Source organism: Ascaphus truei, chromosome 8, assembly GCF_040206685.1.
Source record: "Ascaphus truei isolate aAscTru1 chromosome 8, aAscTru1.hap1, whole genome shotgun sequence".
In the NCBI taxonomy this organism is placed as follows: domain Eukaryota; kingdom Metazoa; phylum Chordata; class Amphibia; order Anura; family Ascaphidae; genus Ascaphus; species Ascaphus truei.
In genome coordinates, this window is record NC_134490.1 from 21,009,122 (window position 1) to 21,022,850 (window position 13,729).

A 13,729-nucleotide genomic window follows, 5' to 3' on the forward strand; every position below is an offset into this window, starting at 1 on the left:
TTGGACACTCTCATTAGGGGTTGCTGCTGGGACCGCCTGCTGAGCTGCACTGGCAGTTGTACCCATACTCCACAAGCGCCTTCATCAGGCGAGAGTCATGCAAGAGTGGAGAGATAGATGGAATAATGAATGCAGATACAATAATATAAATATAAGATCAACGCCTAATTAACAAAAATTGCATAGAACAAGCAATACATGAAGCTGTTTAGGGGCTCATATTAGCGAAGGAAACAAAAGCTGCAATCATTGCATATCTGCATTGATCAAAGCTGCATTTAAAACAAACAAAAAAATCACAGATTACAGTTTTTAGAGTTAAAAAAAAGGCTAACAACAATATTTCTCTAAAAATAAAATATTACTTTTTCATATCTGTTTAAACAGAAAAAAAACTCTATAGTTTGGTAAACACGGTACCAATCAATAATCATCATACCTAGCAAGGCTTAGGCCATGCGTATAGTGCCCGCGACGGGTGACGCCGCCCAAAAACAAATACATTGCTGCCACCGCGTGCGCTTATAGTAAGCGCGATGGCAGCAATGTGACAGAGCGTAGTCGCGTTGCGGACTTTGGAAGCCGGGAATATTTTATTTTTCAAGGGCTGTCGTCTCATGTGACAGCCCCTGAACAAATGCCCGGAAGCCTGCGCCGCCGCCGCAAAGCAAAATATAACTTTCTCTGATGGCGACAGGTGACGTCACCCGTCCCGTCGCCGGTCGCGGGCCCTATACGCGCAGCCTTAGCAGGTATATTTTACAGTAAAATGCAAAATGATGATTAATGATTGAGGATCAAAAAAAATATCAATATGGAAAGTGAAGGCACCTGGAAAAACAGCCTCAGGTGTGGAAACGGCACCTATTGTATCAGCGAATAAGATTCTTTAACATTTAGGTTTAGCCAAAGATGTGGTTTACATACTCCAAAGTACACTGTGTTCACACTTACCAGGGACACAAGCCCAAATCTGAAACTTAAAACACTATTAAACAAGAGGCAACCTGGCCTTTGCCCAAATACAATAAAAATACCTCAGTAACAGATACTTTAAAAGGGCCCTGGATTTTTTGAGTTCTCCCCTTGTTCTGCATTGGTTTGAGCTCATCATACATCGCTCACCCCTTACTACTCTATCTGATAGGGACACTCATGGTTACTGATGACATCCAGTATGGACATGGCTGTGAATGAAACAGTAGCCCAATGCTAGCTACTTCCACAGTGGATGTGTCAGTAATGTTAAGCAGATAGCAAACATTTCTCTACAGTCCTTACTCTGACTATAATTTCTGACTATTTCTCACAGCCCACATTGGCTCCACAGCATGTAAGCGGTCTCCCTTGGGACAATCCCCACAGATTCAGGACAATCAGACATCAGATAGTCAATAAAGGTGTGGTAGTATTTACAAGGGGTTCTATTTCATAAGGCAACTTCTGGTACAGATTTCAAAATCTGACTGGTACCTTCTGCAAATGTACCCTGCACTTAAATAGGGGTTCAAAAGTTCTGCACACAATGAACAATTCCACCTATGAACAAGTCTCATGTTGGTCCCAACCTACAATGAATTTATTATTCTACAAGTACAGCGCTGTATATCCATACGTGTCTACATACATTTAAAAAAAATAAAAAAAGGAAGCCTAAAATGTACAGTTACAAAGGAAAAAAGCAGAGGTCAGCAAAATTGTGGCTTAACCCCATTTTTCGGTTGAAGCACAGATAAAAAGGTGTGATGTTATCGCCTGGCAGGAAGAACACCATATTCTCTCTCACAGTACCAGTAAGCTCGTGTTCTCTGTGATCTGCAGAGCCTGTCACTCTCTAATCCCCCTTGTATCTTGTGGACTGGAAGGTATCGGGGGGGGGGGGGGTCCTGGAGCTACTAAATAAATTAAAATGAGTGATTCCGCTCCAGAGGAACCCTGTGGTTTGAATTCCGTTAAATAAAATAAAGTTTGGGCGGTAGCTGCTTTCAGAATATTGAAACTCATGTTGGGCTGTCTTGGGGTTTATTTTTTTTTTTTGAACCAACCACATTTCTCTTTTTAACAGATATTCTGAATGGAGGGTTCGTGTGTTTCCCTTTCCCTTAGCTCATTGTGTCCTTGTCTACAAGGAGAAAAGGCCAGAGGGCCAGCCATGTGTCTTGTGCTAGATCAGGCTCAAAACTCAGTAACCAGGGCCGTCTTAACAGCATTATAGGCCCCCGAGCAAAGCAGTGCACTGGGCCCTGCCAACTCTCCGCTACAAGTCGTAATTTTTCTCCTTCTACCGAGTTAGCGGGAGATTTGAATGTTGAGGCGGGTGATCGGAAAATTAGTGTTAAATTCTGGTCTGTGCATAGATTAGCATGGGGCCCCTATACTCGTGGGGCCCCTATACTCGTGGGGCCCCCGGGCAACTGCCCAGCGTGCCCATGCGTTAAGACGGCACTGCCAGTGACATCATACAAATCAAATGTATGTATCTCTTAATTGAAAGTAGTTCCCACAGTGTACTCAGCGCTTTACAAAGACAATACAGTACAGGGAATTATAATACAACAAGCGCAACAAAGTCAGACAATAGGAAAGGAAATCCCTGCCCCGGAGAGCTTACAATCTAAGTGAAATCCCTCCTCCTCGCTTGTCTCAGCTTCCCAAATTTACAAACGGACTTTAAATAATTATTTGAAAGTATGTCGTTTTACAGGAGATTCACAGAAGGGGGGGGGGGAGGGGGGAAGTGTCAATCATCCGATCATTGCCACTATTTTTCCCCCCATGAATCACCTGTAACCTACATATTTTCAAATAATTATTTAAAGTCCAATCAACTGATTCGATATGTCACTGCCACTAGTTCATCTTGGTCCTGCACGCTTTAGTACTGTACTTACTTATTTTTCACAATTGAAAAAAAGAATACAGCAAACTAATAAGTGGGAACAAATAAGTCACATTTCTTAAATATTACAACAGGAGATTTGAGTTCTTTTTTCCCTTCAGTTTTAACTCAGACAATGAGGTTTTCCTGTTCAGTGATAAACATCCGGTAAGAGCAGACTAGGCACCCATTAAAGCAGATGTTAGCCGAGTTAAAGAGTTCTTTTGGGCGCACATGAAGCAGTGATGTGCAACTCTGAGAAATGAAGCAATATGACATTTGGCAGCTCTTTAATGTTTTCCGTCAATGTGTTGTAGACTGCGCCACTATAAAGAAAATGTGTGTCTGAACAAGGTGTTAGTACTGACACAGCCAGGGCAATAGCATACATGGAAGAAAAAATCACAGGCAGCACATAACTGTATACACGCATATTATTCGCATGGCCGGCCTTACGCTGTGCGGAGCCCATGGCAGGACAATGGCAGCAGGCCCCCCTATAAAAATGGGGGGGGGGGGACTTACCTAGACCAGTAGCGCTGTGGCGCCGTGGCAACACCATATCATGTGACATTGTGTTGTCATGGCAGGAGGCGGCCCCCTGCGGAGAAGGTAAGAGCGAACACACACACACCTACCTCTCTGCCGCTCCGGGAGCCCTGCGCTCCCTCCTCTCCCTCCTCCTGTCAGCGCCAGGATCAAACTTCTGACCGGAGGAGGGGAGCTGGAGATTGGGGGGGCCCCCAAGCTCCCCCCTCTGGTCAGGTGAACGTTGAATCCGCTTTGCCCTAAGGCCGGCACTGATGCTGCCGGGAGTCTTCAACCGGAGGCCCGGTCTTGTGGCCCCTGGACTCTCTGGTCCTGCTAATTTCATACTGTTTTTTTTTTTTTTAAACAATCTTTTTCCTTTATTGGGGACGTGAAACAGAAATACAGAAAATAATAGCCTTGTATAATTAGCAGTGCAGTCATAGGCATATGACTATTGGTTGTACAAGTCAATCCAATAAACCGTTTTCTTTGTTTTAAAGATAGATTAAAGGTGAGACAAGGGAAGGGGAGAGATGGGAGAGACAAAGCGAGAAGGGTGGGGAGGGGGCTGATGGGAGATGGTGGGTCAGTCGTCTTCGTTTCGGGTTTTTCAGTTGGGGCTCAAGCTAAGGCCAGGATCTGAAGGATCGGTGGAGTCCCGCCACCTGGCCATGGTTCCCAGGTTTTATAAAATTGGGGCATCTTCTGTTTTAACAAAGCGGTAAGCTTTTCCATGCTCATGACCGTGTTTATTCTATTAACAACTGTTCTTTTGGAGGGTGCTATTTTTTGTTTCCAAGCCGCTGAGATTGAACACCTAGCGGCTGTCAAGATAGAGGAGGTCAGTCTGGATAATGGTGAGGGGAGGTCTTCTATTGGTTTTCCCAGCACATATGTCAGGGGGTCTAGGGGGACTTCCAGTCCAAGGGTTTCATGGAGAAGTTTCTGAACTCTGGTCCAGAACTTTTGGATTTCCGGACATGACCACCAAATGTGGGCCATGTCTCCCCTTTGACCACATCCCCTCCAGCACAGGTCTGGTGTGCCGGGGAAGATCTGGCTCAGTCTGCTCGGGGTCAGGTACCATTGGAATAGGATTTTATAGATGTTTTCTTTTGTTGTGGTACAAATCGACGTTTTGGTAGCTGATTTCCAGACATCCTCCCAGTCCTCCATGTCCATCTGAAGGTTAAGATCAGCCGTCCACTTTTGCATATAGGAATGGGACGGGGGAGGGGGGAGTGTCGACTCTATCCCCCTGTAAATCTCGGATATAAGTCCTTTTTGGTATTCGCCTTTGAGGCAGAGGGATTCAAATTTGGTCAGGGCGGGAAATTTAGCGTTTTGGGAGAGAGCTCGAATAAAATGTCTGATTTGTAAAAATTTAAACAGGTGTAGGTCGTGAGAGTGATACTTATCTTGGAGCTCTTGGAAGGACAGAATTTCCTCTTTCTTCAGCAGATCTGCAACCATTCTAATATTTAGGTCCTGAATTTGACCGAATTGATTACAAGAGCACCGAGGCGGGAATTCTGGGTTTTCGAAGAGAGGGTGAGTTGAGAGGGGGATGCTGATAGGCCATACTTCCCTTTGTTTTTAAGCCAGATGGACCATGTGCATCTCATTGCTCCAAGTTCGAATTTCTGGGTTCGTTTTTCTTTGTTCGCTTGGGACCATAGGATAACTGAGGGGGGATGCGTGATAAGATTCTATCGCCAGCCAGCAATTATAAGTCGTGGGATTATTCCAGACAACTGTCTGGCGTAGTTGAGCTGCTTGATAGTATCTGATCCCGTCAGGTGCGCCTAAGCCCCCCCTCGTGTTTGTGGATAGCAAAACCGACCTCGGGACCCTGGGTTTGTGCCGTTTCCAAATAAATCGGAATAAGTGGGAATGTATATTTTTCAGTTCTGACAATGGTATTGTTACTGGGAGGGTTTGGAAAAAGTATAGTAGACGGGGAAGGATATTAATTTTACAAGAAACAATTCTACCAAACCAGGACATTTGGTGGTTGTTCCAGGAGTCCAAAACTTTTTTAATTTGATCAAATAGGGGGGATAGTTCGTTTGGTAAAGTGATTTGTAAGTGTTTGTTATTTTTACTCCTAAATATTTTGTGTGGGACGAGTTCCATCTGTATTTATAGTTAGACTGCAGTAGTCTCCAGACAGGTTCTGGTAGACCTGGCTAAATTGGTCTAGTAATTTTTGAAGGTTAGGGAGGGATATATGTGGGTCAGTGAGGGTCAAGATTACGTCGTCCGCAAAGAGGGAGATTTTATATTCCGTGTCTGCGATCGGGATACCTTTTATACTTGGTTCGGCTCTGATTTGGGCCGCTAGTGGCTCGATTGTGATTGCAAATAATAGTGGGGATAGGGGGCAGCCTTGCCTAGTTCCATTTTTGATTGGAATTGGGTTTAGTTGACCGCCTGGTAGTTTAAGGTATGCTGTGGGGTTTTGATAGAGAGCTCGAACTCCTCTAAAAAAAGGGCCTGTGAATCCGAATTTAAGCATGGTTTGGTCAAGAAAGGACCATTTGATTCGGTCAAATGCCTTCTCGGCATCAAGGCTTAATATCATGGCTTGGAGTTTATTGAGATGCACATGGTCAATAATGTCAACAATTTTGTGGGTGTTGTCAGAGGCCTGTCTTCCTGACACAAAGCCCACTTGGTCAATATAAATAAGTCTGGGGAGAATCAGGTTTAGTCTGTTTGCTAAGATCTTGCTGAAGAGTTTAAGGTCTGTGTTAAGTAGGGAGATCGGTCTGTAGCTACCACATTGTAGCGGGTCCCTTCCTTCTTTGTGGATTATGACTAGGTTGGCGGCCGAGATTGTGCCTGGGATCGGATCACCCTCCAGAAAGGAGTTGAGCGTGTCTAGGAGGTAGGGGGAGAGAGTCGACACAAACGTCTTGTAGTAAACGTTGGAGAAGCCATCTGGCCCAGGGGTCTTGGCTAATTTAAAGGAGCTTATGGCTTGGATAAGTTCTTCTTGTGAGATTTTTTTGTTTATTTTTTCTAACTCCTCCCCCGTTAGAGAGGGCAGGTTGCACTTAGCTAGGTATTGTGAGGCTATTTTTGCGCTATCTTGCTGCTGATTTGGGGGGTGAAGGTTATATAGTTCTTCATAAAATTTGGCGAATTCTTGGGCGATTTCTTTTTCCACGAAGGAGATCTGGCCATTTTTGGTGCATATCTTAGTGATTTGGGATTTAGCTTTTATGCCTCTCAATTTTGCGGCCAGAAGTCTATCCGCTTTGTTGCCCCTGTCGTAGAACCTTTGATTGGTCCATTTCAACACCCTCTCTACCTCTTCAAGCTGTGTTTGTTTCAGTTGCAATCTTGTTTTGTCTAGTGTTTTGTATAATCTTTTGGAGGGGGAAAGGTTATGTTGTTGCTCCAGATTTAGGATCTTATCTGTTAGCTCTTTTTGTATTTTGAGTTTTAATTTTTTCTTATAAGAGGCCACTGAGATGAGATCTCCTCTAATTGAGGCTTTATGTGCCTCCCAGAGCATTGCTGATGTCGAAACTGATCCTCTATTTATTTCGAAGAATGAGGTTAATTTTTGTCTAATTGTCTGAACTATTTTCGGGTCATTGAGGAGCGAATCATTTAGCTTCCATTTATATGTGCTACTTTTTACGAATGGCAGAGAGAGGGTTAATTCGACAGGGGCGTGGTCAGACCATGTAATTGGGCCTATATCGGACTGGGAAGATGCCTGGAGAACATTGTTGGTGCCTAGAAAATAGTCAATCCGCGAGTAAGACTGACGAGGAGCTGAAAAGAATGTGTAGTCCCTCTGACCCATGTGCTGGCTCCTCCATATATCCACAAAGGAGAAATTTTGTAGAATTTCTCGAAACTTTTTGGCCTTTTTTTGAGTTTGGGCGGTATGGGGGGTTGATAGTATGGAGGATTTGTCTTGGTCAGGAGAGAGGACCATATTGAAGTCACCAGCCAAAACTAGTGAGGCTAATAAAGCCTGGTCTAGTGAATCTAGTAATTTTTGGAGAAATTAGACTTTATTCTCATTGGGGGCGTATACAGTATGTTGACAAAGGAGATAGGGAATCCCTAGAGGGTACCCTGTAAGACCAGGAATCTTCCATCTGGGTCTCGTTTTATTTTTGTTAGAGCGAAGGGGACATTATTTTTGATCAGGATAGCCACTCCTCTTTTCTTGTTTGGGGAGGATCCGAAAAAAGCCTGGTGAAAGCTATTCTTAAACGTGTTTGGGGGTTCGGAGGAGTTAAAGTGAGTTTCTTGAATAAAAATGATATCTCCTTTGGTTTTTTTAAGTTCTTGGAGTGCCAGTTTTCTTTTTTTAACTGAGTTAAGCCCTTTTACATTAAGGGAGATAAATTTGATGGAAGACATTATAAAAATGTTTTGTTTCCAGAGCTAAGTGGTTTGTGTGCACGCTCAAGAATGTTTTTTTTGACATATGGTATTCAAATCCGGCTATCAGGCGGTGCACTAAGAGGAAAACTGATACTGACAATAGAATATAGAGAAAAAAAAAGAAACCTCATTGATAGTGCACTCATGAATTACCTTTTAATTATATTAATTGCATCAAAAAGTATCAATAAATCTCCCATTGGCAAAATCGACCCCCATACATATATACACCGAATAAAAATCACTGCTACTGTGTCAGCCAACCCATGATCTCCCTAATTATTATATCTCCGGACCATGAAAAAGGTATATACAGGTGATCAGTTCCAGGGAGGAAGAAAGTGCAAGGAAAGACAGCAAAATGAATCTTAGTAATACAGCAATATCAAGGTCTACAAACCCCAAAAGGGAACAATGTTCCCTTTATAAGTAGATAGCAGAATGTTGTATAGAAATGTGTGACTCTACAGAGAGGTGAAACCTTCACACTGCCTCTTCTGGCAACAAAGGTGTTAAAAAAATCAAAGATTCTTACACCAATGATTCCTACACCCGTGGTTTTCTTTGCAATAACGATATTTAAGGGGAGTTATTTATAGCTTCACCTATGTTTGATGGGAATTTTTTTAGCTTCTCAAATCCTTCTTCAGTTTTAAAATGGTAGTTCCCACTACTCCCTCACTCCCACGGGTTATAAAAAGAAAAGGTGTGATGCTGGAAGGGATAACATCCTTTTTCTAAGCGACGACCGTGCCAACTTCTCGAGGGTATGGGACCTCTGGGTGGAATACATCGGTGATCCGAACTTGGACCCGAGACAATGCTCTAGCGGAGAGTGATGGTTCCCTGTGCCTCGTTCCTGTTTAAGGTTATGCCAGTACCCCAACCTCCTCATATGGGGAAATGTAACCATCTCCTAAAAACAAAAGTATAAAGATACTGGCCTGGTTTCCCTGCTAAGTGAGATTTGGAGGTCCGTACCCCCACTCCTTCCCTTATATATAATTTGGGGATAACAACTGATAGCAAGAGGGACGCTATGTTGGCAACCCCCCAACATGTATGTAGTAATTCCCCTTTTATGTATTTCTGTAATGTCCTCCCTTTCTTTATTCTGTACAGTATACCCCTTGAAATTGTGTAAAAATAAACAGTTTGGAAGAAAGGTGTCTCCGGTTACAGCGGCAATCCACCCAGGGTCGGCCTTAAGGCAAGGCGAGCATGGTGGTTGCCTTGGGCCCCTTGCCGTCGTGGGGTGCCGATCTCCCTCCTGTCGGCGCTGGAATCTAACTTCTACCCGACCGTAGGAGGGAGAACCCCTGGACCGGGGCAGGACTGCTTCTCACCCCAAGGTAAGAGAGAAGAGTGTGTGTGTGTTGAGACGGGGGTCTTACCTTCTCCGGAGCGGCCCTCCTTCTGCATCGTTACGTTGTCATGGCGCTCCATCGTCAAATGACGCTGCAATGTCGCAAGCTAACGCGTTGCCATGACAACATGCCGCCTCGTTGCCATAGCAATGCAACGTCACATGCCGCCATGATGCCGCTACACTGCAGAAGGAGGGCTGCACTTCAAGGAATTTCCCGGGCCGGCAGATAAGTACACTTATATACTTCTACAGGGGGGCCCGCTGCCCGCGTTCCACCTTGGGCCCCGCAAAGACTAAGGCCGGCCGTGCCCCACCACCGACCCCCACAAAATTATTATTTTTATCTTACCTGATCTGTGGTTCCACAAGATATTTGTACTGTTTTGTCCAGAATTTGACACAAAACAAATTACAATTCTGGCCACGGAATCACAAACAGAAAGTCGCCACATCATCTTAAAGGGGTTAAAGGGGCCTTTAACCAACTACTTACAAGGAGCAATCAAAGACAGCAAATTTTTGTTTTAATTTTATTTAAAAAAAAAATTGATGCTGGAGGTTTCCTGAGCTAAACCCCTGTTCATTTCAGCTCCAGGGACCCCCTACTTCTGGAGATACTTCGAAGTAGGTGCCGGTAGCTTCTCTGGCTCAGCAAGCAGGGCTTTAAATTGTAGAGCTCCCGCGTCACATGGGCCAATAGGAAGCCACACCGATAACGTCACGGCTTCCTATTGGCCTGCAGGCCGGGAAATATCAACAGCAGACATATTGTGAACCCTGGTAACCGAGGAGAGCAGCTACCGGCACCTAATTCACAGGTAAGTACCTGCAGAAGCCTGGGGTACCCGGATTTGAAATTAATGGATCAGCTCCGGTGACCCCCTGCTACAACCCTATATATTAGAAAAATTGATAAAAAAAATTGCAGTCTTGGATTGTCTTTTTAATGCAGAACGGTTTATTGTTTGTATGTATATCTTTATTTATATAGCGCCATTAATGTACATAGCGCATTACAGCAGTAATACACGTGACAATCCTATCAATAACAAATAATACAAATAACACATAATGAGAAGAAGTGCTTCAGACATAAAAGTAACATTTAGGAAAAGGAGTCCCTCTCCCAAAGAGCTTATAATCGAATTAATCAGAAACCACTGTCTAACGAGGTACCCACGTTTCTCTAACAGACTTTAAGCTCAGAATTGGCAAATCTAATTTATATTTGTCTCTGGTACTCTACTCATCCCAAGCACCAATAGTGAAAAAACATGAATGGACTCACTCCATAAAAGATTCTTGTTATCAGTTATTTTGGCTTGGTACATAGCAGAAGTGCTATAGGCCAGGATACATATAGTATAATTCAACTTTAGGCAAATATGTCAGTTTCATACTACAGAAACAATGAATAATGGAAATAACAGCATATTATCCACCCATTCCCAATTAACTTCTGTTTTCTTAGGAGTGCTGGTTATTCCTAATTACATTAGTCCTGCTGTTCAGTGGAGGATGGAATTTGTATGGAATTTCCTATTCTTGAGATACCACCGCTCAGCATATCTGCAGAGTAGTAATGAGGAAGGCTACAGCCATTGTGTGCAATTGTCCTGGGAAGCCAGCCTATATCTTTCTTTAGCAAAAACAACACTCCAAAAGCACTTTATTTTACGGATTTCCGTTCAACTCACAGTGAAATTACTCCACAGCTGAACACTGACATAATGACATCACTTCTTGCACTTAACAAACTGGCCTCGAACCTCACATTTTAAAGCAGGGGCGGGCAACTCCAGTCCTCAAGGGCCACAAACAGGTCACGTTTTCAGGATATCCCTGCAACAGCATAGGTGGCTCAATCAGAGACTCAATCTTCACTTGAGTCACTGATTGAGCCTCCTGTGCTGATGCAGGGATATCCTTAAAAACGGACCTGTTGGTGGCCCTTGAGGACTTGAGTTGCCCAGCCCTGCGCTATGTATATGGATGGCGCTATACAAAGATATACATATACAGGCATTCCACGCATTAGCGTACGCAATGGGACCGGAGCATGTATGTAAAGCGAAAATGTACTTAAAGTGAAACCCTACCTTTTTCCCACTTATCGATACATGTACTGTACTGCAATCGTCATACTGATATAAATAACGCATTTGTAACAGGCTCTATAGACTCCCCGCTTGCGCACAGCTTCGGTATAGGTAGGGAGCCGGTATTGCTGTACAGGACGTGGTGACAGGCGCATGCGCGAGCTGCTGTTTGCCTATTGGGTGATATGTCCTTACTCGTGTGTGTCCTTAAAGCGAGTATGCCTGTATACACTATGTTATTCAGCTATGCCTTATCAAGTTCTTCATTAATCGCACCTTAGTTATCAGATGGCAGAGGGAGGATTGCTAAGACATGCCACGCATAAGGAATGCTATGTGTTCCAAAAGTACTAACAAACCCAGCAATTAAAGTACTATCTTTTAAAGGTATACTGTTATTTTACAGCATACTGTATTTTGGAGTTAAAATTAAGCGAGTCCATTCAGTCATTGAACACCTTCGGTCTCATTCTTATGATGTATTTATAACGGTGTATTACGTTCACAAATTACGTCTTAGAATTCAACTCTGGATTTCCCAATCCTCAAATAGAACGGATTATGCATTTGTGTAACTTCCTCTGTGAAGCAAGCAACACATACACGCTGCCCCCTGTCACAGGTTCCTCTCCTGTGTGCCGTAGACATGTGACTTATAATGGACATAGTATCAGCCAATAACTAAAGCTTTGGAAGAGGCGGATCTGATGAGAAAGGAGCCTTTAGGCCGCGTTTATAGTGCTGGCGACGCGACCAATGATGTCACCCGTCGCTGTCGCCACTGGCGAAAGCTGTAATTTGATTTTTTGTGACGCCGCTGGCGACAAGGCCAGTGACGTCACTAAAAGGGTCGGGCCGCGCAATTTGATTGGTTTAGAGACAGTCACATGTGGCGACTGGTGACTTTATCTTTATCCTGAGCTGCAAGCACCAACATGAGACTAATCTCAACAGAGCAGCAAGGGACTCATTGTACAAATATTATTATCATCATTCAGGCAACCAGAGCTGGGAGCACCAGGATTGAGATCCACTAGACTCCCCAATTCCATTAAGGCAGTGGTTCTCAACTCCAGTGCTCAAGACCCCCCAACAGGTCAGGTTTTCAGGATATCCCTGCTTCAGCACAGGTGGCTCAATCAGTCCCTGCTTCAGCACAGGTGGCTTAATTCTTGGCTCAGTCGAAGTAGCAATCCCCCAAAGCCAATTTTTTACAGGTTTTCAGGATATCCCTGCTTCAGCCACTGGTTTAGCCACCTGTGCTGAAGCAGGGATATCCTGAAAACCTGACCTGTTGGCGGAGTCTTGACGACTGGAGTTGAGAACCCCTGCATTAAGGTAAGAAAAAAATAGGTTTATGGGGGATTGTATGTATGTCTTTATCTAAATTGCGCCAGTATATAATGGATTTTACACATGCAGCACCTTTAGATTGAAAAATACATTAGGAAGACAACATACTGTACAGCCTAAATAAAATTCTTATCATTAAAAGCTTTTAACAAAAGGATAACTTTCCCGCTGTAATAGAGCACTGGTGCTCAACTCCAATCCTCCAGTCCCCACCCCCCAACAGGTCAGGTTTTCAAGATATCCCTGCTTCAGCACAGGTGGCTCAATCAGTCCCTGCTTCAGCACAGGTGGCTCAGTCTTTGACTGAGACCCTGATTAAGCCACCTGCGCTGACGCTGGCATATCCTGAATCCTTGAAGACTGGAGTTGAGCACCCCTTGTAATAGCATTCACTTGTACACAGTACATATCATTACTTACAGTATGTGTCAACTTACTGTAAGTAATTCTGAATGGCATTGGGTGTGAGTAGGGTGAGAAGGCAGCTATTAGGCTGTTTCAAATGCAATGCAGCTAAATATAGACACATTTCTGATGGAACATTAAATCTACACAGCTGCAGGATGCATCTGTCCTGTGCTACACAGATTAAAAAGGAAGCAAACTGCAGAGCTAGCTTCACTATTGTACTGCTGCTTAAAAGTGAACAATTCACTCACTACAGTATTCCCGAAGGATTTCCTTTGTGAATGAAGACTTCATGCTTACTGCATTACAGGCAATCTTACCGAACATTATCTAAAAGGGGAACTCCCTGCAAAGACGGATCCACTGCACGAACAGGTTACAACAGAAAATATTCACATACAATTCAACATATTGTACCATGAGGTTAATAACACTTCACACCGCAAGGTGGTTAACTTACTGCATGTTGTGGTTTTCACTGCTGTCCTTCTCATACTAACTGACTACAAGTAGCATTTCCCCTTATCCTAAAAATAATCTGACCTTATTCTGGGGGTTCCCTTAAGCCCCCCGTCAGTTTTGAAGCTGTACTCTTCTTAGTGCCGCTGTCATTGGCAGGAGTTCTCAATGACATGGCCCCAGCCAATCAGCAAAGAGAATGTCAACGGTCGCAGCAGC

At 43.8% G+C, this 13,729-nt stretch overlaps 1 protein-coding gene across 2 annotated transcripts in view; it reads right to left on the bottom strand.

Annotated features, from left to right (window-relative positions):
* Positions 1 to 13,729, bottom strand: part of PALD1 (phosphatase domain containing paladin 1) — a 128,584-nt gene that overhangs the window by 45,591 nt on the left and 69,264 nt on the right. For both annotated transcript variants that reach the window (XM_075610752.1, XM_075610753.1), the window contains one exon: positions 1 to 79. This exon is cut by the window's left edge and continues 125 nt beyond it. In XM_075610752.1, the coding sequence (XP_075466867.1) occupies positions 1 to 79 (79 nt within the window). The remainder of the gene's footprint in view (positions 80 to 13,729) is intronic.